Raw genomic sequence first — 26,590 nt, forward strand, 5'->3', positions numbered from 1 at the left:
TTGTTGTTGTTGGTATTTTACGGGGGCTGGAAAAGATTAATGGCCTTTCCATTCATTTCATTGATGATTTCAGATATGAGTCTTTTAAGTTAAAAGCGTAGTCACGGAATGATATTAAAATCTTAGCCAAGGCACCACTTCTGGATTTTTTGGGGACGTAACTATTAAAAAAATCACAAAAGCCTCATCTGTTTACCATAGAAATGCTTTTAATGGATACATAATTGGTTATGTCTGCACCGTCTGATGTGATCCAGTGCGAGGAATATATTAAATATTTCCAAATATTAGAATGAGCATTAGTATTGGAACTCAGTAGCTTCTCCAGGTGTACCCAATGAATGAAGTTGAGTGTTTATTAAATGACAAGTATAAAATGTTATTAAAAATGACCCACAATATTAAAAATACAGAATAACTTGGGGGGAAAACAATAAATAGAAATACAAATAAATGTATTGTCACCAACACGATACATTTTGTTGAAGATCTGGAGGCTGGCTCCCCCAAGTGGTTACATGACTTCCAAGATTTCGCACGACAAAGTGAATGTCGAATACAATCATCACACAATGCTAAATTAGATTATGACCACGACACGTAGTATTCCATACATGCTAAATTTGTGTCCCAAATACTTGTTTAGTCTTTGTGACGTTACTAAAGCTCGTAAGTGCTCAATAAACCAGACTTTTGTAAAAGCAAATTAATTAATTAAACTACAAATACTCAGCATGAGTTCCAGTAGGAAATAACCTGTTTGTGTTGCGTTAAAATGCAGTGGGATATTCTGTGAAAGTGGTAAAAGTGATTGAACTTTTTTGTATAGATGATATGAAGGGTTATATGAACGGAATGATTCCACTGAGTGGGGTGTGGCGACGAGTAAGCGTCAATCCTTTGACATATTTTGCCGTTTAGCTGGAAGCGTGGGCGGGGTAAACCCTGAGCTCCGAGCATTTTTTTTTTTTTTGCGTGGGCTTGAACGCATCCGGAGCTGGTCACTTAGCCAACGAGTTGAGGGTGGAACCGAGCTGAATCGGGACACACGGTCACAAAACCCACTCCAGGCACCGGAAACGTCATTTAAAATGCGACCACTTCGCTAAAGTTAAAGTGTTGTGTTGAAGTTGTGACGTTGAGCCGAGTGACGGGGCGGGGGTGGGGGAGGAAGAGGACGAAGAAGAAGAAGAACCCGAGACCAGAGCACTTCTGGTGTAATTGAACTGCCCGCTGAACAGCCAGGAAGCCAGCTGGGGCACCAGCAACAGGTATTATACCCCATTTTTACGCTAATTTAAGCTCTGTACATGTAGTGCACAGTTATTATTATTTTGCGACTAGTAAAATAAACCCACCCAAGGTGAGTGAACATCACCGGAAACAACAAAACTCCTCATTTGTGGTTTCGTTTCCTCATGCTAACGCTCCATGATGTCACTGATCATGAGTTTTGCAATGGACTACAACAATCAATTCACAACAGGCATTGAGACGCTAATGTGAAGCCTACAAAGCCACTTTGGTTAAGTTGAAAGTTGTTTTCTCCTGAAAGAATCCATGCCTGGGTCAAACTGTCACTGTCCTAAATCCCTGTAAAGTTAAAATAAATGTCTTGTAAATTCAACGCACCACAGAGAAGTTTGAATGATTAAAAAAAATAAATCGCCAAGTATATAAAATGGAGTTTCAAAATTGAGAATCAAGTTGTTTCTTCTGCTCTCAGCTGCAGTGGGCGTGTCTGCTGAATGCGGTGAAAGCCACGCCTGATCAAATATCAATCAAATACCAAAAGTTAAAAAAATGGATGCTACTTTGTCTGGCATCGTCATTATGTCTGGACATAACTACATGTTTGAGCTGCAAAAATCTATCCCCTTCCACCTTTCTTTCCATGACATACGCACACTCACAGCCGACAACGATGCACTCTAAGAGGTCCCGGTCCAAACGCTGGATATCAATTTGGACTTTTTCCGCCCCCCTCACTCTTCCGCCTTCTCTCCATGATGTGCACGCACTTGCGACCAACAAACGTTAAACGTTTGACATCCTGAAACCTTAAATTAACATTTGGACATTTATTAACTGCCATGGGAATGTAAAGAGATATAAATCCCCAGCAAAATCGTAATTGAACTAATGTTGGTGTTGCTTATTGGAGCATGTAGTCAAACCTTTCCCGTTGAAAAAAAAGTATGATGTTTTATGAGGCACTGTTTCTCGCCGAAAACTCCAAATCGTACTACATTTGACTTTGGAGCCTCCATTGTATTTGTGACATTTGTGCCACAAGTCTCACGAGGCTCCTGTTGTGCACAGTCTGGCCATTTTAACAGGATAAACTCAAAAGTCATGTGGGCGGCGGCTGATTTAATAGAGGGGAAAAAAAATCCCTGGGCGAGCTGCGCGAGTGCTGGTTCCAAGAGATTTTACGTGTATAAGCAGTACAATGTTTATGGGCCACTCCGCCGACTCGATGCCATTCGCTTCTCGTAGCTTAGATTTCTGCCTTTTTTCAACTCTAAATCTGATAATACACACGTTGAACTACTCAAAATGTGTATTGGCCAATTTCAGACGACTTTATTTTTGTCATTGTTTTATGTACTGAAGCTCCTCAGTTTAATTAAATTGTTTTCCCTCTTAATAGCAAATACATGAAATATAGCCACAAGCCACTAATAGCATATTGACACAAAGCACATTACAGTGATTCAAAACAATGTATTTTAAAAAGAAAAATCATCATAAAAAAAATAAAAAGTATAGTTGGGATAAAGCAACACAATAATGTAAAAAAAATATTTAATTATTCTATTCCATGTTAAAGTATAATTCTAGGAAGCGGGAACAAGCAACAACTAGTTTTCTAGTGTTCAAGGTAATATAAATTCAACTTTAATTGTATTTATTAAATATACAATTCAATCAATGTGAAGGACACTTTGCAAAAAAAAAATGCATTTTGCAGTTAATTTCATGTGTATTTATACATTTTATTTCCTGGGGACACAAATGGACCCAATTCAGTGGAATTGCCCTGATCCTGTTTCCCCCTCCCCCCACCCCCACCAAGCAAGACATTTCACCAGTGACAACATCAAACGAGAGCCTAACTTGAATATATATGAGGTATTGACATGTATGGTACAGAAAATAATAAAGAAGAAAATGTCTTCTGTTCTTTATAAAGTGCATTGACATAGAACCTAGAGCCGGAACAATATTAGGTGTTCCGCAAGGCCAGGACAGGGGCATGAAATTTTAACACTCGACACTCACTTCACCCACCCTGTTTGGCCCCTTTCACACTGGCTGTAAAAGCTGGCAATTTTCCGTCTTGAGAGATAGTATCAGAGGAAAGGGATTGCTGAAAACGTAGAACGGTGAAGTCAAGTCCTGCCTGGCTCAGACTTTACTGTCACCGTCCTCAAACCTTTAACAATTGGATATCTTTAACTTTCATTTTAAAGAAGTCCATTAAATGAAATGAAGTGCCGCAGATAGATGCTTCAGGAGAAACGGTTCTCCCCAGGACATGTCCTGGTAGGTCGATACAGAATCCTGCGCAGCAACAGCCTCACTTCGCTCATCTCCACCTAGCCCCAAGCAGGGGAGGGAGTGGGGTACGGGGAAGAGGAGAAACGGCAGTAAAACAGGCCAAAATCCTGATGTCAGGGGTTGAGGCAGGGCAAGAGACTAGTTGTGTATGAGGTGTGGTTTAACCAAATCAGAGAGTGTAGAAGTCTTAAACCGAGATTTAAACATTTCTAGAGGTAGGTGTTCTCATTTCTGCAGGTAGGGCATTCCAGAGTACAGGACTATGAATAGAGAACACTCTGTAACTAGGAGCAGGGGTGTGAACTTTATAACCCGATTCTGTAAAAATGGCACTGACACAGAATGGGGTGATGAAGTCAACCAGTACATTTTCCGCCTTCGGAGGCAGTGGTCTAAGCATGCATTTCGTCCCCAGCGTCTATGATGGCCTCGCTCGCGGACGGCGGCAGCGGAGGTATCCCCGCCCTCGGCTCGGAGCTGCCGGCCATGTTCGACGGCGTGAAGATGGCGGCGGTGGCCACCGTCCTCTACGTCATCGTGCGCTGTCTCAACCTCAAGAGTCCCCCGTCGCCCCCGGAGGTCAGCCACCAGGACACGCCACTCACCCGCTACCTGCTTAAATGCTGCCCCTTGTTGACCAAAGAGTGAGTGGAAAACATTTTAGGATTGTCTAATACACAGGTCAAATTACATGGAAGGGTTTGTGTGCTGTGAGAATGCTTGATCTTTTGCCACCAAGAAGTCAGTTTGACGTCATATGGTGAAAAGGTCTATTGACACACAATACACACTGGTGAGAGCAAAACTTATATATAAACACAAAACAAGAAGGTGTAAGGTTTACAGCCACTGCACTACACACAGTATGATCAAGATTTTTATTGTGTGGAGGCTCCAACATAAATAATCTCTTAAAATAAAAAATCCTTGTGTGTGTGTACCAGGGCTCAGAAACAAACGGAAAATCGTGTATCCTCTGGAACGGTGCTAAAATGTGGTCAAAATTCTGGATAGGCACATTTATCCAGCTCTGCACCAAAGTATAAATTCTTAGCCAAAGCGCAATGTGCCTCACCCTCAACAAATTTTGATAGAAATCAGTAAAGTAGTTTTTCTATTATGTTAAGAAATTATGGATCTGCAACAATGTGCATTGACACATTAAGTTAACATTTTTAAACTTTTTTATGGATCGCCACCAAAATTAACTTTTCCCATAAACCCCTCAAAAAAATTTCATAGAAATCCATTTTTCCATCATCCCTGTGGAAAGAAAACAAACGTAAAATCCTGCATTTGCAGCAACAGTGATAAACTGAAGTCAACAGCCTGTTTAACCGGATCTGCACCAAAATTAAATTCAATAGACTTTTGTTGCAATCAATTAAAGTAGGTTTGGCAACATCCTGCTGAGAAACAAACATAAAAAAATTATTGATCCGCAGCAGTGTTGCTGAAATAAAGTTAAAATTCTGCATCTGTACTAAAATGGTAATGGCTTGTTCCAAAGCCTATAATCTCTCCCACAGCCCCTCCAAAAAGTTTTGCGGAAATCACTTAAGTGGTTTTTGCGTGATCCAGCCCAACAAACTAACTGTGGTAAACTGGATCTGCACCAAAAATTCCTTACGCCATGCACCTCCCCTGTCACAAAGTTTACTAGAGATTGGTTATGTAATTTTTCTGCTAAGACAGAACCAACTGCTAAGGTAAAACAACAACCCCACATCCCCAATAAACAGTAACGGCTTGTTCTTGAGTCAATTTCTATTTGTGGGCCACTCCCTTGGACCTGAGAGGCCAAAAGCTGCTGAGTCAGCATCATATTGGCCCTTTCAGATGTGTTGCGTAATCTGACGCCGGTGCCGCTCCTCCGCAGATACATTCCCCCCCTGCTGTGGGGGAAGAGCGGTCACATCCAGACGGCGCTGTACGGCAAGGTGGGCCGCGTGTGCACCCCGACGCCCCGCGGGATCCGCAAGCTTCTCCCCATGCACGACGGGGCCACGGCCAGCTTTGACCTCTTTGAGGCGCTGGTCGACCACTGCACTGGAGGTCAGATTGGATTTGTGTTGAAATGATGTTAGATTTTTTTTTTTTTTTTAAAAATCCTTTATTTGAGGTATTTTTAAATGTTGTTTAAGTAATTAGAATAACCATACTATAAATAAATAAAATTATTCATTATATATTAAAAAATACTATTATAAAAATAATTTTAAGCATATTACATTTTATTTTTGGAAATATTGCCTGTGAATATAAAGTTTAATAGAAAAAAAGTAACAAATTGGCAAAAACACTTAAAATGACATTTTATGACATTTTCCGTTGTAAAACAGTTTCATTAAAATTTTCTACAAATAATTACAAAATATATACAACCCCAATTCCAATGAAGTTGGGATGTTGTGTTAAACATAAATAAAAACAATACAATGATTTGCAAATTATGTTCAACCTATATTTAATTGAATACACTACAAAGACAAGATATTTAATGTTCAAACTGATACATTTTGTTGTTTTTAGCAAATAATAATTGGAATTTTATGGCTGCAACACATTCCAAAAAAGCTGGGACAGGTGACAAAAAAGACTGAGAAAGTTGAGGAATGCTCATCAAACACCTGTTTGGAACATCCCACAGGTGAATAGGCTAATTGGGAACAGGTGGGTGCCATGATTGGGTATACAAGGAGCTTCCCTGAATTGCTCAGTCATTCACAAGCAAAGATGGGGCGAGGTTCACCTCTTTGTGAACAAGTGCGTGAGGAAATAGTCGAACAGTTTAAGGACAATGTTCCTCAACATACAATTGCAAGGAATTTAGGGATTTCATCATCTGCGGTCCATAATATCAAAAGGTTCAGAGAATCTGGAGAAATCACTGCATGTAAGCAGCAAGGCCAAAAACCAACATCGAATGCCCGTGACCTTCGATCCCTCAGGCGGCACTGCATCAAAAACCAAGATCAATGTGTAAAGGATATCACCACATGGGCTCAGGAACATCCGTAAGTGCAACTTGAAACTCTACTATGCAAAGCAAAAGCCATTTATCAACAACCCCCAGAAACGCCGCCGGCTTCTCTGGGCCCGAGCTCATCTAAGATGGACTGATGCAAAGTGGAAAAGTGTTCTGTGGTCCGACGTGTCCACATTTCAAATAGTTTTGGGAAATTGTGGACGTCGTGTCCTCCGGGCCAAAGAGGAAAAGAACCAGCCAAACTGTTATGGATGCAAACTTCAAAAGCCAGCATCTGTGATGGTATGGGGCTGTGTTAGTGCCAATGGCATGGGTAACTTACAAGTCTGTGCATTAATACTGAAAGGTACATACAGGTTTTGGAGAAACATATGCTGAATGGGAAAGAATTCCACCGACAAACCTTTAAAAATTAGTGTCCTCAGTTCCCAAACGTTTATTGAATGTTGTTAAAAGAAAAAGTAATGTAACAAAGTGGTAAACATGACCCTGTCCCAGCTTTTTTGGATGATTAATGATTATTTGCTAAAAACAAGAAAATTTCTGTAACATTGTGTTTTTCCATCCATTTTCTGAGCCGCTTATCCTCACAAGGGTTGCGGGAGTGCTGGAGCCAATCCCAGCTATCATTGGGCAGGAGGCGGGGTACACCCTGAACTGGTTGCCAGCCAATCGCAGGGCACATATAAACAAACAACCATACGCACTCACATTCACACCTGCAGGTAATTTAGAGTATTCAATTAACCTACCATGCATGTTTTCGGGATGTGGGAGGAAACCGGAGTGCCCGGAGAAAACCCACGCAGGCACGGGGAGAACATGCAAACTCCACACAGGTGGGGTCGGGGATTGAACCCTGGACCTCAGAACTGTGAGGCAGACGCTCTAACCAGTCGGTCACCGTGCCACACATTGTTTTTATCTTATGGAAAGAATACTTGATTGTCGGGGTAACTAGTCTCATAATTCAAATAACTTACTAAAACACTGTTGTCATTTTAAATTGTAAAACATTTTAAATTGTTTTTTTTTTTCAGTGACTAAATACTGTAAATTATTGTATATAAAAACGTAACTTTATCATAAGCTGCTAATTGAAGAAAACCATCTTAATAATGTGTAAATAATTTACATGTATAAAATGTTTGTAGATTAAATTACATCTAAAGAAAAAAAAAATAGCTGAAATATTATTGATTTGTACCTTTCCATATACATTTCCTTACAGCATATGAAATATTTTCAACTATGAAAAGACATTAAAAAAAATTTCAAAGTAGTGTCAACATTTTTATTTTATTTTTTTATTTTTTAACCGGCAAGTCTCTCTGTTGTGTGTGTTTGTCAGATGACATCACCATGGTCATCTGCCCCGGCATCGGTAACCATAGTGAGAAGAACTACATCCGCACGTTCGTGGATCACTCCCAGCGGCAGGGCTACCGCTGCGCCGTCCTCAACCACTTGGGAGCCTTGCCCGACATGGAGCTGACGTCACCGCGCATGTTCACCTACGGTAAGAAAAATAAATAAATAAATAAATCAAAGCCTCAACATTTACTCAACTGCAGATGGGGGAGGGCTTTGTTTGTGCACGTGGAATGAAGGAATGAAAACGTCATGATATTGGCGAGCATAAGTTGCAAGCAGAAATTTGAAAGAGAATTACATGTGTATTCAACCAAATTCATAACTTGTCTTACGAAAGTCCGCTGGCCTAATGCTAACATACAATGCAAAACGCTATAGACGGGCTAACGAAACTAGCATCGATGTGTTATAATCTTTTAAGCAAAGTTTATTTGAACACCAATGATGCAGCACATGTAGACAGACAATATAATAGTACTCACAGGCATATATTCTTTATCCTCTACAGAAACCTTATAACATTACCGTGGCATCCTGAGCATGTGTGACTGTTTGTATACGCATCTATGTATATATTGTATTGTAGTTATGAGGGTGGTCACAGAACAAATTAAATTAGTAAATCAAGGCACCACTGTATTTGTGTTTCCACCAATGGTGGGAAGTAATGTAATGTCAAGTACAAACACTTTGTTACTGTACTTTTACTCCCAAACATATCTGTACTTTCTGGTTCTTAATTTTTCAAAATAGGCTCAACACCCGTGGATGACGACATGATGTAAAAATAGAGAGGGGAATGTCAGTGTTTCTACATTTACAAAAAAAAAATTTCCCCACGAGTATCTGGAGGCGTAGTATGTGAGTACTTTTGCCACCTGTGATTTCCACGCATAGGTTGCACATGGGAGTTTGCGGCCATGGTGAGCTACGTGAAGCAAGTACTCCCCCGCACGCTGCTGGTGGTGGTGGGCTTCAGTCTGGGGGGCAACATCGTATGTAAATTCCTGGGCGAGAACCCATCTAATCAGGAGCGAGTGCTATGCTGCGTCAGCGTCTGCCAGGGTTACAGCGCCCTCAGGTTGGTTAAAAAAAAAAATTAAAAAAAAGAACACGTGGCCGGACGGACGACGTGCTGCACAGCTGAATATTCATGACAGGAGGTTTGACTTCTGTTTGAGCGCAAATGAAGGCATTATCATTTAAAATAAATAATTTACGAGTTTATTATGAAAATATTACTCAATCGTTAGTTTTTAAATGAAAATAATTACTGATTATTTTTTTCTATAACATAATGAATAAACTTTACAAAAATATATTTCACTCTAAAATATTAGTAAATCATTATTTTATATGTATATATATATATATATATTTTATATTTCAGTACTTTAAATGTCAAGGTTATAATTCTAATTTCTAAAAAAATTTAACACATTTTAATAATTATAAAATCTATAATTTTAGCTATTGAAAGAATATATACATGTATTATTCAAATACATTTTGTGGGAAAATAATACTATGGGTAAACTAAATTGAAATGTATTTATAAATAATAACTAAACATTCTCAATTGGTATCTTTTCAAAATAATAATTCATTTATTAATTCATCTTAAATGAATCTACTTGATTTGTAATTATTTTTTTAAATTAAATATAGTTTACAAGTCTCCTTGTTTTGTCTTTTTGCACCTTAAACAATTCTACATGTATATTTAAAAATGTAGACAATTGCTGTAACATTCTTAATGAGTATCTTTCATTAAAATACTTGTAAATGTTGTAATTGTCATAATTTTGCAAAAGGAACTTTGAACCTTAGAAGCTGCAAATTTGTATTAATAAATAAAGTTTTAAACTTGTCCGATCTTGAAGATCTTTGTGGTGTGTTCAAGTTTACATTTGTGTATCTGTGTTTAGAGCACAGGAAACGTTCCTTCAGTGGGATCAATGTCGACGACTTTACAACTTTGTCCTGGCTGAAAACATGAAGAAGCTCATCTTGTCGCACAGGTGTGATTGTCTAGCACGTCTGCGATTTTGTGGTCATGACCTGTTCCGTGGAAGCACGGTGACCGACTGGTTAGCGCGTCTGCCTCACAGTTCTGAGGACCGGTGTTCAAATCCCGGCCCCGCCTGTGTGGAGTTTGCATCTTCTCCCCGTGCCGGCGTGGGTTTTCTCCGGGTACTCTTGTTTCTTCCCACATCCCAAAAACATGCATGGTAGGTTAATTGAAGTCTCTAAATTGCCCCTAGGTGTGAATGTGAGTGCAGATGGTTGTTTGTTTGTGTGCCCTGCGATTGGCTGGCAACCAGTTCAGGGTGTACCCTGGCTCCCGCCCAAAGATTGCTGTGATAGGCTCCAGCACTCCGGCGACCCTTCTGAGGATAAGCGGCTCAGGAAATTGATGGATGCATGGATTGATTGATGGATGGACCTGTTCGGTCTCGAGCGGCCATTTAACATCTTTCTTTTTTTGTACGATGCTGTGGCGCAGGAACAGCTTGCTCGGCGTGGCCTCGAGCAACATCAGTGACGCTGACCTGAGCCGACTGTGCGCCGCCACGTCTCTCATGCAGATTGACGACAGCATCATGAGGTGATGCCGCGTGCTCGACAAATCACAGCAAATATTGTACACAAACGTAGAGTTTATATTCTGTAGTTGATCTATATAATTGTATTAGGTTTCAGTGTATTGTGGTGGCCTAGGCTTTATGGTTTTTATTTTACGAATGCTCTTCTGTATGTGAGGGATGAGCAAACCTTTGTGCTCAAGGGCCAAATTTGATTTTTAAAATGGACAGCGAGGCTAGATCATTCGTAGATGAGGTTTAAAAAAAAAAGTGTATGTAAACTATATAAAAATTGGTTTCTCATTTTTTAATTGCCTTTGGAAATTAATTTTAATAAATTAAACGATTTAAATCTTTTTGTGTATATAAATGTTTTTTTACTAGTATTTTTGTTTATTACTTAGAATACCACCGTTATTTAAATGAATAATTGTATTTGAATAACTAATTTAGGGGAAAGGCTAAATTAAAGTTTAATAAAATAATTCATGCAAAGTTTTTAAATATTATAATTTATGAACCATTATTTCCTAAAATAAAAAGATAATAAAAATGTTATTAGGAAAATAAAATAATGCTCCTTTGTAATGTATTAATAATGTATTAACCAATTTATGAAATTAAACAAATGTTAAATGTATATCTAAACTTATTAATTAAATAATTAATGCAGATTTTTTATTTAATCTAATTTTCATTTGCAAACCAATTATTTAATAAAAAATGTTAAATGCATTTGTAAAATTTGTATTAATAAAATGCTCATTTTAATATTTTTTATTTTAATTTATTAACTGAGAAAATAAAAACATTTAATTTGAAAAATTCTTCTTAGCACATTTTTTATGTTCAGTTAATACATAAAAAATGTATAAACCAATTATTTAGTAAATAAAATCTTAACTGTATATGTAAAATTGTTCAAAATAAATTAACAAATTAATAAGTACGATACATCAATGGATAATACAAAAATGAATCAATAGATATTCATTAACACTATTATATTTAGTGAATAATATAATATGAAATATATATGAATATATATACTCTTGCTCATGAATGCTCGGTGGGTTGGATTAAAGTGAAACCGCTCTGATGCATCGATTGTGCCGCATGTCTACGTTGAAGCATGTTCATTTGCGGTGATTTGCTACTATTTCTGACGTGTATTGGTATTTATAAATAAGAAGTGTTCTTGACATGTTTTATTCATTGCAGAAAGTTCCACGGGTACAGTTCTCTGGAGGAGTACTACAAGCAGGAGAGCTGCGTGCGCTACATGCACAAGGTGAGCAGTGTCGCTGTCATTGTGGTTTTTACAACCGAGAACATTCGCTCACACCACCGAAACATCATTCAGGTCACCGTGCCGCTCCTGCTGATGAACTCTTCCGACGACCCACTTGTGCATCGCTCCCTGCTCGCCATCCCACGTACACTCTCAGGTTTGTGTTGGATTTTGGATACAGCTACAACACAACTCAAGCGTGGCAGCTGGCCTCTTGTTACATTTGTTAGTCATTTGATCCGCTGTTAGGTCAAAATGAAGTAACTGCATACTCGCTGTGTGGCACACAAGGATTCACTTATTCGGTGATTTGTATTTATTTTATTTTTTTCTGCGGGAACCAATCCTGAAAAGGCTTGTTTGTGTTGTATGTCCCTTGCTTATTCAAGATTTTCTGGGGTTTAAAAAAAAATAATTTAAAATGAAAAACAAATTTTCAAAGCAATTGTAATGGCCGTCAATTATACACAGATTTTTGCTATTCGTGGTCAGGCCCGTCCACTGTACAGTGAACCCATGCTATTGGTGAGGGGAAGTGAAAACTCAGCAAATTGATGCCCCACCAAGGGTTTACAATTATATATTGATTCCGCAATATGGCAGCAAAGCACTTAAAACGGAGGGCTCATAAAGCACCAACACCATACATCTAGCATGTACACAGTCATGAACCCATGTTACATAGAGACACTGTATTCACTAGTTTAATTATTCAACACAAACAATCTTCATGAGGCTCATCAATAGTAGCTAGCATACAACACACTTGCTCAAACTAATATGACAAGGGCAAACAAACAATGAGCTCAATATAACAACACCACCAAGATTCCACCAGATGGTGGCAAAGTAATTTTATTGCACTGACCTGAGCACAAAAACAGGATATTGGTTAGATTTCCAGCAAATGATGGAGGCTAGGTCCCAAAAAATCCGCAGATGGTCGAAATCGCAAATACCAAACTGGGAATATGTAGGGGTTCACTGTGTCGTCTTAAAATAAAATAACACTAGGGGTAGGGGGAAAAAATAACTCTGCTAAGTTGGCTTAAAAAATAGGTCGACACAAAATCTCTGCCTCAAAGCTCCGCTGGCACCCAAAAAAATAAATGATCCGCCCGAAACCATGTTTGCGTTCCTGGAACCCATGTTTCACGCGGACATTTATTGCAGACAGATGCAGTGTTGGACCAATGATAAAATGACAAAAGAGGGTCTGTAAGTGATTTTAAAGACACTGTTAGATGTGTAATGTACATATGACCTAAGTATGGGAGAGCTGAATGGTAGTTAGCGTTTTTGACCTAAAATGGTAATCGCTAGCGCGCTAATGCTATTCGCGATTGCTAACCATTTAGCATTTTGCTGTCTGAAATTCTGTACACCAAATTTAAACCATACACTCAGTACCAAAATATGCAGTTTAAGGATTGAAGTCCATCCCTTGTAAATTCATGATCATGCGATCAATAATAGGAGTATCGATTCTGAAAAGATTCAATAGTGACAGCCCTAAATAACACCCACATAGATACAAAGTTAGAATTGGAGAGTAGCCCTGATTGTTGCCACTCTGTCTTCGGTCCTGTTCGTGTTACTATATTATTGTATTGTATACAACTGACTTGTGAAAAAAAAACAAGTGGTGGCCCATGAGTTTGCTCTGTACTATAACTAGATGGCTTCTATATAAATGTTCCACCTTCTACCATTAGGTTTGAGCTACGAGTATTTAGGATTGGGTAAATTATGGATTCGGTTTGGGGGTTGAGCTAAGGGTGGCCTTGGGTTCAAGTTGATATAGGATGTCTTAAGAGTGAATGAGTTTGGAGTCAAGATTGGGGTTTGGGTTAAGATGATTTTGTATGGGTGAGTTGGGGTAAAGGGTTTGAAACTGTGGATAGTGGTTATGGTTTGGACAGGTCCAGACAATGTTAGAGTTAGTAGCCGAGGTAGGGTTAGGGGTAAGGTACAGTTCTTTGGTTCAGTGATAGCCGTATGGATGGGTCAGGGTTGTGGCAGGTCCAGGGTTAGGTTGGGCTCGGTTTAGGGGTTACAACATAGGGGTAGCGGTTCAGGATTTGGGTTAGGTTCAGGTTCGGTTAGGGTTAGGATTTAGCTTTTAGGGATTTGTGTTAGCAAAGGATCCGTTTGAGGTTTGGCTTCAGGTTTGAGCTGTGCAGGGTTTGGGTGGGATGAGTGAGGCATATTATGGTTTATAGGTAGGGTTGGCATTTAGGGTGTATCAGGGTATATGGGATAGGGTTGGTTTTGTACAAAGGTGCGTATTGCAATAGTGTGCATAACATATCTGAAAGGACAGCTTCTGCAAGGTGCAACATTCCTCTACAGTCAGCCACAGACTGAAGCAGGAGACATTGTTTGCATTAAAGATGAAGCTTAAAGATCAAGTTCCAAAACAAAAGCCGGTCTTGACGCTTGGGTTTCCACATAGGCGCACTGCGTGTGGAAGTAAACACTGGGGGCTCACAGTCAGAATTAGTGTCACTGGGAGGATGGTTCATGTTAATGATGGTGTCCTCTTGTTCTTTGAAAACATGCCTTGTGTTTTTGTCATTTGGACAAGTCTATATTTGTCTTCTCGTGTGTCATGAAACCTAAAACCAAGCGTGTGCCGGACTCCGCTTGGCGTACGTGTATGGACGGGCGTGACGTCGGTTTGCTCACATGCAACCAACCTAATTACATGTGCAGTGGACTCTTGTTTTTCAGTTTTACACTAAGCAACACTTAACATGTTTACTTTGACAGAAATGTCAACCTCTACAACTGGGGTGGGCACAAATATGGCTTGTTAAATTATTTGAAAATAATTTAAAGTACACATTGTATAAAAATAACTTTAAAAAAAAAAAAGATTTTCTTTGATTTTTAATCATTAAAACTGTTCAAACTGAGCTGTAATCTAACCGGAGGGATCCGTTGCATGTTAAGCTTTTAGAAAGAAATATTCAATTAAAGTCATTAAAGTAGAGAAACATTTTTTTTTTAAGTTCTTTATTTAAACCTTAAAACGGACACGCAATAGGAGGAACCGGCTGCATGATTAGTCAATTTTTTTACATTTTAAAACATGATTAAAAGACGAAAAGAAACCAAAAAATTTTCATTCTAATTTGCATTTTTTTAACTTTTTTAATTTTTAAAACAATTTTTTTTTTTATTATAAAATGGTTCAACTTGACCCACATTATAACAGGAGTAACCCACTGTATGTTTATTCATAAGAAATAAACATTGATTTAAAACAAATTCCCAATTCCAAGTTGGGACGTTTTGTTAAACAAATAAAAACAGAATACAATGATTTGCAAATCATGTTCAACCTATATTTAATTGAATACACTACAAAGACAAGATATTTAATGTTCAAACTGATCAACTTTATTGTTTATAGCAAATAATCATTAACTTAGAATTTTATGGCTGCAACACATTCCAAAAAAGCTGGGACAGGGTCATGTTTACCACTGTGTTACATCACTTTTTCTTTTAACAACATTCAATAAACGTTTGGGAACTGAGGACACTCATTTTTTAAGGTTTGTCGGTGGAATTCTTTCCCATTCTTGCTTGATGTACAGCTTCAGCTGTTCAACAGTCCGGGGTCTCCGCTGTCATATTTTACACTTCATAATGCGCCACACATTTTCAAATGGGAGACAGGTCTGGACTGCAGGCAAGCAGTCCAGACCTGAATTGTATAATTCAAAGAAAAAGCAACCAAACTAATGACTATCCTAATTTTTTGTTTCATGATATTGAGTTTTATTATAATTATCTTTCATTTTGAAAAAAAAAATATTAAAAGAACAACAAAGTTTTATCTTTATTTTCTTTTAGAATGTTTTCTTAAATTCTTAAACGTTTAAACCGGTTAATTTGATCTGTAATATTATAGGGTTATACAGCATTAGCTTATGTTAGGGACTGAAAATTTGTTTCTTGTGTTTTAATGATGATTTCCTTTTTTGTGCCTCCAGAGAAGATGCCCAACGTGATCTTCGCCCTCACTCAACACGGCGGCCACCTGGGCTTCTTCGAGGGGGCCGTGCTGTTCCCTCAGCCCCTAACGTGGATGGACAAGGTCATCGTGGAGTTCGCCGACGCCATCTGCCTTTGGGAGAGTGGCCGTCCACCCTGCTTCGCAAAAAGCCAGCCCGACCTCAGTCAGGGGCGACCGCCCTCCTCCTGGCCCTCGGTTTCTGCATTATTTCAGTGCGACTGGTTATAGTAGGAAACCCCGATGCGTTTTAGCACAGTGGAAATCCATCCATTTGTTCTAGTGTGTATCCTCGTCATGGTTACGGGTGAGCTGAAGCCTATCATAGCTGATTTTAAGCGAATGGCGGTGTACACCATGGACTGGTCGATCGTAGGGCACATACAGTGGGTATAAAAGGTCAACACACCCCTGTTCAATTGCCAGGTTTATGTGATACTAAAAAATGAGTCCAAGACAAATAATTTCAAAACTTTTTCCACCGTTGTCCACACCTGCCACCATTTAAAGTGCCTCTGATTAGCATCAAATATAGTTTAACTCTTCTTGGAGGCTTTTCATTGACATTTTTCTTTTGCGTTCTAGCAGAAACCTGAAGGTTTTATACTAACACTAACTGCTTATTTGAACTGATCATAATTCTTTCCACCTTGTATAAGCCCCCAGGTCCAGCTCTGTATTTTTTTATATGTATAAAAAAAAAAAAAAAAAAAAAACTTGCATTTGAACATGGGTGTGTAGACTTTTTATATTCACTGTACAGTAACAGAGGCCGGGCCCTGCCAGGGCCTTGACACCAATTCCTATTTGGATAGGCTTTGGCACCAACTTGTGGGATCTGAAGGCATTATGGAAAAAGCACACAAAAAAACACAAATAGCTGAATTTATTAAGGGTGAAGCGTGAATATACAGAGGTTTTACTTAAACGGCAAATTTAAAAAAGACTGCAACCAGGTTTAATGGTAAAAATGTCAAAACAATAAAAGTTAACGAAGGATTAGTACAAATTGTCATAAATGTACCTCACTTTTTTTTTTTGTTAACCCTGAACCAAAGTCAGCTGGGAAAGGCTCCCCTGAGCGGGATAATATGGATGAATGAATGAATCCTTTAATGCGTGCTGCACTGAGGTCTGAAAATTTAGTATTATCTTTTTTCCAACTGTGAGACCTCAGGGTGGCTTGTTGGTCCCACTGTACCTTTGCTGTCTACTGTCTGTGATTTGTTTTTTTTAACTGTTGCTGCAGATTCCTGATGATTAAGTTTCTGAATATGATGAAGTTTACAGAGGAGATTTATGGCGTTTATAAATTGTTGATGCTGTTACGTGGCCTTGCACTACTTTTGAATACGGTGGAAACTGGATTGGGTATTTATTGCAGGACAACATATTGACTATGCACTTTAGAGTCTTTCTGTGACTGTTTTTACTTTTTCAACTGTTCATGATCTTCATAATAAACTACTTGATCTACTAGAGGTGGTCGTCTTTTGCTCTTTTTCAAGATGGTTGTTTGTCCCCCGGTGATTGGCTAAACTGACTGGGGACTAGTCCATTTTGTCTGTGTGTCCTTGTAATTGGCCTCCGACCAGTCCAGGGCGTACCCTGCCTCTCGGCCTTCCTCAGCTGGGAACCGCTCCAGCTCACCCCCGACCTTTTCCTCATTTGGGTCACGGCTGAGCTCTAAGAGTCGAGGTACACCCTCGACTGGTCGGCAGCCATTCACAGAACTATTCACCCATTCGAAGAAAAGAAATCCAAAGAAAAAGCTCAAATGATGGAAACACTCCCAAGTTGAAGTTTATATACACTTTATTGTACAATCAAATGACAGTGTTGGTACAGCAGGTAGCACAATAGGAAACACTTCATAGCGGAGAACAGCAGGCAATAAGGGACAAGGACGGATGGGGGGATGGACTTGCTGCTTTAAGAGTAACTGTTTGGTGGTTCAACGTGGGTCCCGACAAAGCCCACGAACATGTTTCAAGGGGATATGATGACACGGATGGCTTCCACATCTGCAGTTGAGTAATTAAACACCCTCGTCCAACAAATGAAAAGCTGTCTTTCCATGACGAATGGGCCTGGAGACTCAGAAAAAACATCAGTTTCGCCTGTTGACACGGGATTGAGTGGACATGTACTGTATATCAGGATAGGACACACGAAGAAGTCACAAGGACCCATGACCGAAATTGAGCAGGAAGTCATTTATTTTGGTTAGGAGCAGTCATTTTGGGTCAATTCCATGAACAAGGGTCCTGGAAAGAAAAAAAATATAGCCCCCCGACACCAGTTTCACAGATCAACACAAGATTTGGTGGACATGTCTTTTAACCGGATGCCTAAAAAAGTGTCACGGACCCATTCTGTAAATGAAACAGGAAGCCTTCCATTTTGGCGGCGAAATCGGTGAAAAAGGGGCCTGAAAAGTTACGAAAAGGCCCCTCGCATGAAATGGAACAGTAGGTTGGCTATTTTGGGGCCGAACTCCATATCATGGAAAGTTGGAAAAAATGTAGCCCCTGACATCAGTTTCACCAATCAACTTTGGAGGACATGTCTATCAGGATAGGACGCATGCCTGAAATGGAACAGGATGTCCGCCATTTTGGTTTGAAGCAGCCATTACTAAATGGCCGAGCTTTTTTTTTTTTTCCTATGCCGTCGAATGTGGGCAGAGCATGGCATAACATTTTGAGGATTCACTATTAAAAGAAGGTGCCAGGGCCTTGTTCAATATTTCCTTTAATTTTTATCTTAAAAACGTAACATCAAGGTTGTGTGGGCTTTGTGTGGACCCCCCTCCCGCCACAAAAAAAAAGTCCACTCAGCAGTGTATGGAGTGTAAATGCGACCGGCTTTCAGTCGAACAACTTGGTCGCCGTTGCTTTGCCGTCGTATTTGGCCGCTTTCCCGTCAAACTCCGCAGGGAGGATGTCAGCGTCAAACTCCTTGTAATAGTTCTCCAGCTCGTCGCCGTGCACAAACACCTGAGAGAGACGAAAACGAGACGAGAGTTTGCTCCGGGGGGGGGTTCGAGTCACGAGTGAAGAGCGTTTAGGATATTACCCTCTCTAGAAGCTTGCTCTTCATGAGGGGCTTGACCACATTGTAAGTGGTGGTAAAGTACCACGGCTGGTGGATGAAGTGCACAGCTTTGAAACGGGCCGGGAACGAGTCCTGGACGGGAGGAGACATGGGGAAGGCACTTCAGTTCAAATTACATACTGGACACCTCATTAGGTATAGCTGTGCAACCTAAGGCAGTCTCGTAGTCAGTTATCTTATTATAACAATAATAATAATATTTTAACTTTTCATTATGTTGTATCAGATCTCATCTAATTAATAAATTGGGAACAGAAAAATATATATATATACCAGTGGCATATGTTCTACAAATTTAATAAATAAATAAAAGAAAGAAAGAAAAATGGAACATACTTGAAAAATACCATTGGTACATGTTCTATCAATTTAATAATAATAATAATAATAATAAACCTATTTAAACTTTTAATTATGTTGCATCCGAGCTCATCTAACTAATAAATTGGAAACAGAAAATATATGAAAATTAATAAATCATGAATTAATTGGAAATAGAAAATGTGAAAATATCATTGGAAAATTGAAAATAAATTGGAAATAGAAAATGAATTAGAAATATTAGTGTCATGTTTTTTTAATTGTATATAACAAAAATGAACAATGATCGTATTTTATAGTAAATAAAAACAGCTCTTGCATCGGATCTGATCTCGTTAAAAACACCTCGTAAAAAAAATCTAAATATCAATAGTGTAACTTTTTACAAAAGTTAAAAATAAATTAATAAAAAGAATACGCATCTGCTGTACAATAAAACAGAATTTTGGTAGACAAAAAAAATAAATAAAAAGATCAATCCTATATACAATATTTTTACATTTTTTTCAAGTAATTAATTATTCTTCATGTGGAAACAAACTGCTCATATAAAATGTCCATAACAACATAAGACAACATATTCTACCTGCAACATGTCCACCATCTTCTTGAGCTCGGTGGGTTTGATGCCCGACGCCTGCTGCATGGTGAAGCCCTTAAAGTTCTCGATGATGCAGAAGCCGTTGATCTGTGTCTCCTCGTTCTCCAGAAGCTTCTCCAGAATCACGCAGTAGGCCCGCAGGATCTGCAAAAAGGCGACTTGCGCAGGTCAGGGGAAGGCTCGGCGCGGACCGAGTCAGAACATACGCACGTGTCGCGCACCTCGTCGAAGGTGATCTCCTCGTAGTCCCAGTTCTCGATGTTGAAGAGCAGAACCACGCGACCGTACTTGTCTCGGCTCTGGAGGATGCCGGGGTAGCCCGCCTCGATGGTGCTGCGCACCGCCTCGGGCGTCAGGTTCTCAAACAGCTCGGGGTATTCTTTCCTGAATCGGACGTAACCTTGGGAAGGAAGTCTTCGTGAGGACTTTCTCGGAATCGCACGAGGTGTTCAAGTGGTAAGCTGAGCTGCCTTGCCCATAAAAGGTTCTGGCCTCGAACCTCGACCTTTCTGAGTGGAGTTGACGTGATCTCCCGGTTATTGTGGGGGTCTTAATGGTCTTTAGTGGCGACAGAACACGTACGCATGCTCGGTTCGTTGAAGATTCAAGCTCATTTACAAAAAGACGTATGCTATGTTCATTAAAGATTCAACATGCAAAGAACATGCAAAACTCCACACAGCCGAGGCCGGGATTTGAACCCCAGTCGTCAGAATTGTGAGGGAGACGTGCTAACCAGTCCTCCACCGTGCCGCCTAATTTTTTGTTTATACAACATAATTATAGAGTACTAAATAGTTATATAAAAAAAAAAAAAAAAAGTTTGGTTGAATAAAGATTCAAAATTGTCTTTTGCATTCACGATATAACACGCATTAGGTTGATTGATGACGCTCAATCAATTGAAATGTTTGCTTACAAAAGCACATACATCAGGTTTACTGAGGACTATAAATTGTTTACAAAACACATACATCTCATTAACTGAAGACTCGGAATTGTCTGATGTTTACGAAAAACCAAACCGTAGGTTAGCTGGGAGACTTTAAATCAAATTTTTTTGCTTTTTTTACACGAAAATATGTACACATTGAAGACTCTAAATAGTTTACAAAAACACGTACGTTAGGTTTAGTGAAGACTAGATTGTGGGGAGTCTTGTGATTGACAGCTAGTCCGTCCGGGACGTACCCTTCATGAGCTCGAAGGATCTGGGAACATCGTACTTCCTGGCCCGGATGAAGCGGACCAGCAGGCTGTCGGGCTTCTCCCCAAAAGTGTCCTGAACCCCCTTGGCCAGCTCGTCACCCGCATCCGCCTTCTCCTTGATCATCCCCCGCAGCTCCTTGACCGCAGAAACGCGCTGCTCGTCTGTCTCGTTCAGCTCGTCTTTGGCCTGCAATTTTCGTTAGGATGTGGTGTTCCTTTTTTTTCTCTCTCTCTCAATGGGCCTGATGCGTGAATGTGTACCTTCTGCCGGGTGTGGTCCGGCAGGCTGGGGCTGGGTCCGAACACCGGCCCGTGGTCCTTGACGGTGAGGCGCTCCAGCTTGGCCCGGAGTGCCTGCTCCTCCTCGGACACCATGCGGTAAGTTCCACTCTGAGGACGTTGAGGTTCGTTGAAGACTGTAAATTGTCTTTTGACGCTTTCACAAAAGACTAAATCCAAATTTAAAGTTTACATAAAACCGTTACGTTCATTTCATGGAAGATAAACTCTCATTCAAAATTCATGAAAATGTGTACATTAGGTTAATTGAATATTAAATGGTTGTTGACGTTTCCTAAAAAAACGCTTGTTAGGTTCAAAAAAAGTATTTACGAAAACACGTACATTAGGTTCATTGAAGACTTTAAATGGGTCTTTGTTGCTTCTGAAAATGTTAAGAGTTGCTTTGTTGGAGGAAACGTACGTTAATTTCACTGAAGACTAAATCGGCTTCAATATTTGCAAAAACGTAAATTAGGTTCACTTAAAAATTAAATCTTGAAAAAAAAGAAGTTATTTCCTCTTTACAAAAACACGTGTGAGGCGTATTGAAGATCACCCTTGTTGTGATCTAAATCGTCTTTGAATTTTGTGAAAACAGAAACTTTACATTATCTGATGCTTCTGGAAACGTGTATCTTTGGTTCAGCGAAGACTAAGTCATCTTTGATTTTTGTGAGAACACAAAGTTTACGTTCATTGAAGACTAAATTATCTTCGATGTTTCTGGAAACACGTATATTTGGTTCACTGAAAACTGAATTGTCTTTGACGTCTACAAAAACATGTACAGTATGTTGGGTTCACTGGAACACTTCAAATTGTCTTTGATGCTTCTAGAAACGTGGACTTTTTGGATCATTCAAAATCCGAAATCGTTTTTGATGTTTTGAAAAATATGTGTTAGGTTTAATGAAAGACTTCTAATAGTCTTTGATGTTTTTGGAAACGTACGTTAGGTTCATTGAAATCCCCACATTGTCTTTGATATTTCCAGAAACACTTCCCTACGTCGCAGTAAGTTCCGTTTCTGGTTCTATGGTTACCGCCATCGGTTCCCCTCGCCTGCTTTCGATTCGCACTGAGCCGAAAAGTCTGGCGAGATTTGCCAACGTCACAATAGTTTGAGGTCCACGTTTTCTTTTACCTTTCGAGGCCAATTTTTCCAGAAACAAAAGCCCTTGTGCGTCAATCTAAGACTCTCACAATACAATACACGTGTTGTTGTTGTTTTTTCTTTTTTAAAAAGAAACCTAATCCTCATGAGTGAGCGTTAATCAATAAAACCTGTGTTGCTCTAATCTGCCTCACATGAGTGCACTAAAGCCCACAAATGCACCGTGACGCCGATTAATGGGTGCACACTAACAATGAGCTTCTCCCCCCATAAAACGCCATTTTGTCGCCATGTTAGTGCACGCCCGTACTCACAACGACAGCCATGTCTGCCGATCGTCACACTCGGTTCAGTCTGAAATACAAAAAAAGAAAAAAATAATAATCATCATGTTTAAAACAGCAACAATTAACCAGTTGGGGAAATTAACCACGTAAAACTGCTTCTAATTGACAGTAAAAAAAAATCTTTTATTTTTACTTTTGTACTGAAGTACATTTCATAGTGTGAACTTTTTTTCCACTTAGGTCCGGGAGTTGAATCAGTACTACGTCTACCAGTCTTTTTATTTTTAAACAAGTTTCTAAATACAGAGTGAGAGTACTTTTGCCTTCTTTGTTTTTGTACATTACAGAGCCTGTACTTTTTTTTTTTTTTTTACTTGTATTTAAATAAAACGAGTAGAATCAGTACTGCTTTTACCAGACTTGTTATATACACAAGCACCGGTACTTCTATTTAAGTCCTTTTTTTTTTTTTTTTTTTTTTTTTACTTTTGAGTGCAGGAGTTGAATCAGAGCGTGAGAATTCACTTGAGATTAGATACTGCTATGAATCCATGAAAGTCAAGCTATTTAAAAAAAAAAATGTATTTATTTATTTATTAAATGCTTAACAATATTTGTGTCATTTTTGGTCATGTTTTAAGAAAGCTACATGTGAGAAAATGACAAAACATTTTCACTTGCCGAACTATTGTTGCACCAGCAGTTCTTTTGTATTTTGATGTTTCATCCCTTGATGAAATTTTAAGTAAAAGCATTTAAGCTTTTTTAGGCTTACTGGAATCCTTTTAAATATTCTGGTGAATTTGGTTTTTACTTCGTAATTTTTTTATATCCTCGTTCAACACACACTGTCGTAAATTGTCTCATTCCTGAAGAAGTATTTTGCACCTTTCAGCTGGATTTTATTTCTTGTCTTACTTTTAACTGTGCGTCTTTTGAATTGAAATTATTGAACTGAATAATCCATCTTGATCCCACATTGACAGGGGTCTCCTGATAATAATTTTGATGGATGATGGTAAATTTAGCTCTCACGTTATTTATCAGGCAGATTTAAAATCAGCTGTTACATAAGCAGCATTATTTAGACTGTGCACAATAAGGTGATGATGATGATGATGATGATGGTGATGACGATGGCAAGGTAACCGAACGCCTCACTGTGAGGCTGGAGAACTACCTAGCATAGCAATTATAAATTACCCACAAAATAAGCAGGAATATATAAATCACCCACCCCCCAAACATTTTTTTTTAAAACAAATCAGTAATACTTTTCTTAGATTTTAGAGAAATAAATGAACCAAATAGGTGGCATTCATGGAATCAGTTCATTGAATAATGGATGACTCAGGTTAAAACGCAATACAATATAGCTTTTGTTTGTTTGACCTGGTAAACATTATTATTATCAACGTTAAAGCAATCGGGTCCTGGAACAAATGAAGGTAAATCAAATCCAAACCAAATAATATATTACAAAAATATTGTTAAAATAGCTTTTTTTAATGTCAATTAAGATATCTTTATTGCTCCCCAGAGGGAAAATAGACAGTTTGTTTTCCTTTTTTTCCATTCATAATGATGATGATTTGTTATATTTTTGTCTTTTACATTTAATGAGTTCAATTAACAAAACATTTCATATTAAAATAATAAATTCAATTTGTTTAATTTATTGAAGTGTATAAAGACAACAAAAATAATGCATACAACAGAATGGTGCCAAAATAGTTATTTATTTTGGTATCCTGTCAACTTTTGATGAAGAAAAGTTTAGTAACCCAACAGTATAAATTGCCAAAAAGTGGTAGATTATTTTTGGTACCCTAAACCAGTATTTTCTGACCTAAAGCACAAATTTTATATTAGAAAAAAAATCTCATGGCACACCACCAAACAAAAATGTCACAAAAAGTGGATACACTAATTGTTCCTTCTACCATTTAGTGCAAGAGCATTTAATTGTTCTGTCACTATACATCACTGGCAAAACTAGATGAACAGTAGGGCTGCAGTGATCGAATATTTTTAGCATCGAGTATTCTACTGATTGAGCAATCGGATAAAATTATTATGATTATTATTAACCAATACAAAATGTGCACGAGGTGCAGGTATTATCTTTGTTCACTTGGGGGCGCCATCTACGTGTTTTTGTAATTGAGTTATTCGATTAATCGTTTCAAGAGTACAACAAAGACATTTTTATTTTTATATTATTTTTTTCTTGGGGGGGGCACCAACCCCTAAAATGCTTATTGGTTGTTTATTCCTGCTTATTAAAAGATTTTTTTTTAAATGTACAATTTTTCGACAATTGTAATGGCCGTCAGTTATCCGCATAGTTTCGCTATTCATGTTCCGACCTGGTCCCTAACCCCCGCTATTCTGTACACACAAAAATAGCTTGCCGTACCAAACTGAACCAAAGTGTACCACTTGGTGGAAAGTGTTATAGCACATTTTTGGGGGGAAAAATATGAAATCATTGAACAAAGCTAAATCAAAGGCAGCTAAAAATTCCATAGGTAAATGCATGGGGAGTGCACGGTGGGATGAGGCCTACCTGTTTCAGGCGTGAGGCGGCTGGCGAATGTGGCGCGTTGGGCGTCCGTGTGCTGGACGGGGGCGGCGAGCTGTGATTTTTGTAGCTCAGGGATTAGTGGCGTCACTGCAGATTACAGCCCAACAATTTTTTTTCCCTCCTCTCCCTTCTCAATCTACATTGTGGTGGAGAGTGTGATGTAATGCTGGGGATATAGTCTTGGACTCTAAGAGGAGAGGGGAGTGGTGGTGGGGGTGTACAGGATTTGATTGCATTCCTCAAAGACTTGTGAAAAGTGACCATTGTGACTGTGAGCTTCTGCAACGTGTTCTGGGGCTGGTAAATGCAAACGTTTCATAAGGCACAACTATTTTTAAATCATAAAGTGGCTTTAAAATTTCTCCAACTCAAAAAGATTATGGACCTTTTCATAATGTTTGTAAATAGGCGCCAGGGTACTTCCAGGTGTCAGAAAAGCGATTGACTACTGCTGACTTGAAATGAAAACGATGACATAACTTGGGTTATGCGGGTGTTGGTATGCAAAAATATGGTGGGGTCTTGCCAATGAATGTTTTACACTGTAGGTAAACATGGACCAGTGAATTTGTCTGCGTTTATAGTGGTGGGTGTTAAAGGGAGCAACCCGCACTGCCAAAAATTCCTCAAATCGACGTCCACTTTTTTGTTGTGCGACAATGCAAAGGGATGGGATGGGCAAATGTGACAGGCCGTGATTGCGAGGTAAGTCCTGAAAAATACATGTGAGAAACCTAGTCGGCCGTAGTAAAACGGATGTTCCGAGATGTGCCGAGTCTTCGAGGCGTGTCGAGTAATGGAGGGGGCGTTTCCGCAAAGCGCGTAGAGGAGAAATTACTGTACCCCAATTTAAAAATCTCGCTCTTGAATGAATCACTTAACACAAAAACCATGATGAACTGTTATTTCTAAATAAGCACTTTCAAAATCCTCTGCTCTCTTAAGCCCATGCCATTTTCCCAAAGTGACAGAAAAACATTCTACCACCTACCATACCCGTGATGATGAACATTTAAAACACGCAGAATACGTTCAAAAATAATATATTTGACACTTTATGTTGGGAAATTACTTGGTCAAACATTGTTTTGTAATACATAGTCATTCACAAGAGCCAAAAATACGCAAAAATGCAACGCAGCACGTGCTGTATTATGCACATGGCCAGCAGGTGGTTTCGTGTGCAATGAAGCATCAAGAAATGAACCATTACCCGAACCAATGGTGGAAGTGTTATGATGCTTC

General features: G+C 39.0%; 2 protein-coding genes across 3 annotated transcripts; one reads left to right on the plus strand and one right to left on the minus strand.

The window, feature by feature from the left end:
* The first annotated feature begins 974 nt into the window (after positions 1-974).
* Positions 975-17,304, plus strand: LOC133477954 (monoacylglycerol lipase ABHD2-like). 2 transcript variants are annotated; one of them, XM_061773371.1, is made up of 10 exons: positions 975-1,271; positions 3,980-4,208; positions 5,444-5,619; positions 7,905-8,072; positions 8,825-9,008; positions 9,856-9,948; positions 10,434-10,535; positions 11,734-11,803; positions 11,876-11,960; positions 15,808-17,304. In XM_061773371.1, exons 2-10 carry the CDS (start codon positions 3,985-3,987, stop codon positions 16,056-16,058), a joined length of 1,353 nt encoding a protein of 450 aa, XP_061629355.1. In that variant the 5' UTR covers positions 975-1,271; positions 3,980-3,984; the 3' UTR covers positions 16,059-17,304. The 2 variants fall into 2 exon arrangements, with proteins under 2 accessions (XP_061629355.1, XP_061629356.1); XM_061773372.1 differs by lacking the exon at positions 9,856-9,948.
* A 320-nt stretch (positions 17,305-17,624) lies between these two features.
* Positions 17,625-25,471, minus strand: rlbp1b (retinaldehyde binding protein 1b). The gene is made up of 8 exons (XM_061773373.1): positions 25,328-25,471; positions 22,786-22,825; positions 21,337-21,465; positions 21,058-21,262; positions 20,088-20,266; positions 19,852-20,010; positions 18,906-19,016; positions 17,625-18,826 (listed from the first exon to the last, which is right to left on the minus strand). The coding sequence occupies exons 2-8, from the start codon at positions 22,795-22,797 to the stop codon at positions 18,698-18,700; spliced, it is 924 nt and encodes a 307-aa protein (XP_061629357.1). The 5' UTR covers positions 22,798-22,825; positions 25,328-25,471; the 3' UTR covers positions 17,625-18,697.
* Between the last annotated feature and the right edge of the window lie 1,119 nt (positions 25,472-26,590).

The sequence above is a fragment of the Phyllopteryx taeniolatus genome, chromosome 5 (assembly GCF_024500385.1).
Source record: "Phyllopteryx taeniolatus isolate TA_2022b chromosome 5, UOR_Ptae_1.2, whole genome shotgun sequence".
NCBI classification, from domain to species: Eukaryota; Metazoa; Chordata; class Actinopteri; order Syngnathiformes; family Syngnathidae; genus Phyllopteryx; species Phyllopteryx taeniolatus.

Coding starts and splice junctions, on each gene's coding strand:
- LOC133477954 (XM_061773371.1), top strand. CDS start 3,985: ATGATGGCCTCGCTCGCGGACGGCGGCAGCGGAGGTATCCCCGCCCTC. Junction 4,209..5,443: donor TGCCCCTTGTTGACCAAAGA/GTGAGTGGAAAA, acceptor GCTCCTCCGCAG/ATACATTCCCCCCCTGCTGT. Junction 11,804..11,875: donor GCGTGCGCTACATGCACAAG/GTGAGCAGTGTC, acceptor AACATCATTCAG/GTCACCGTGCCGCTCCTGCT.
- rlbp1b (XM_061773373.1), bottom strand. Junction 21,263..21,336: donor CGGACCACACCCGGCAGAAG/GTACACATTCAC, acceptor CGAAAATTGCAG/GCCAAAGACGAGCTGAACGA. Junction 19,017..19,851: donor AGATGGTGGACATGTTGCAG/GTAGAATATGTT, acceptor CCTCCCGTCCAG/GACTCGTTCCCGGCCCGTTT.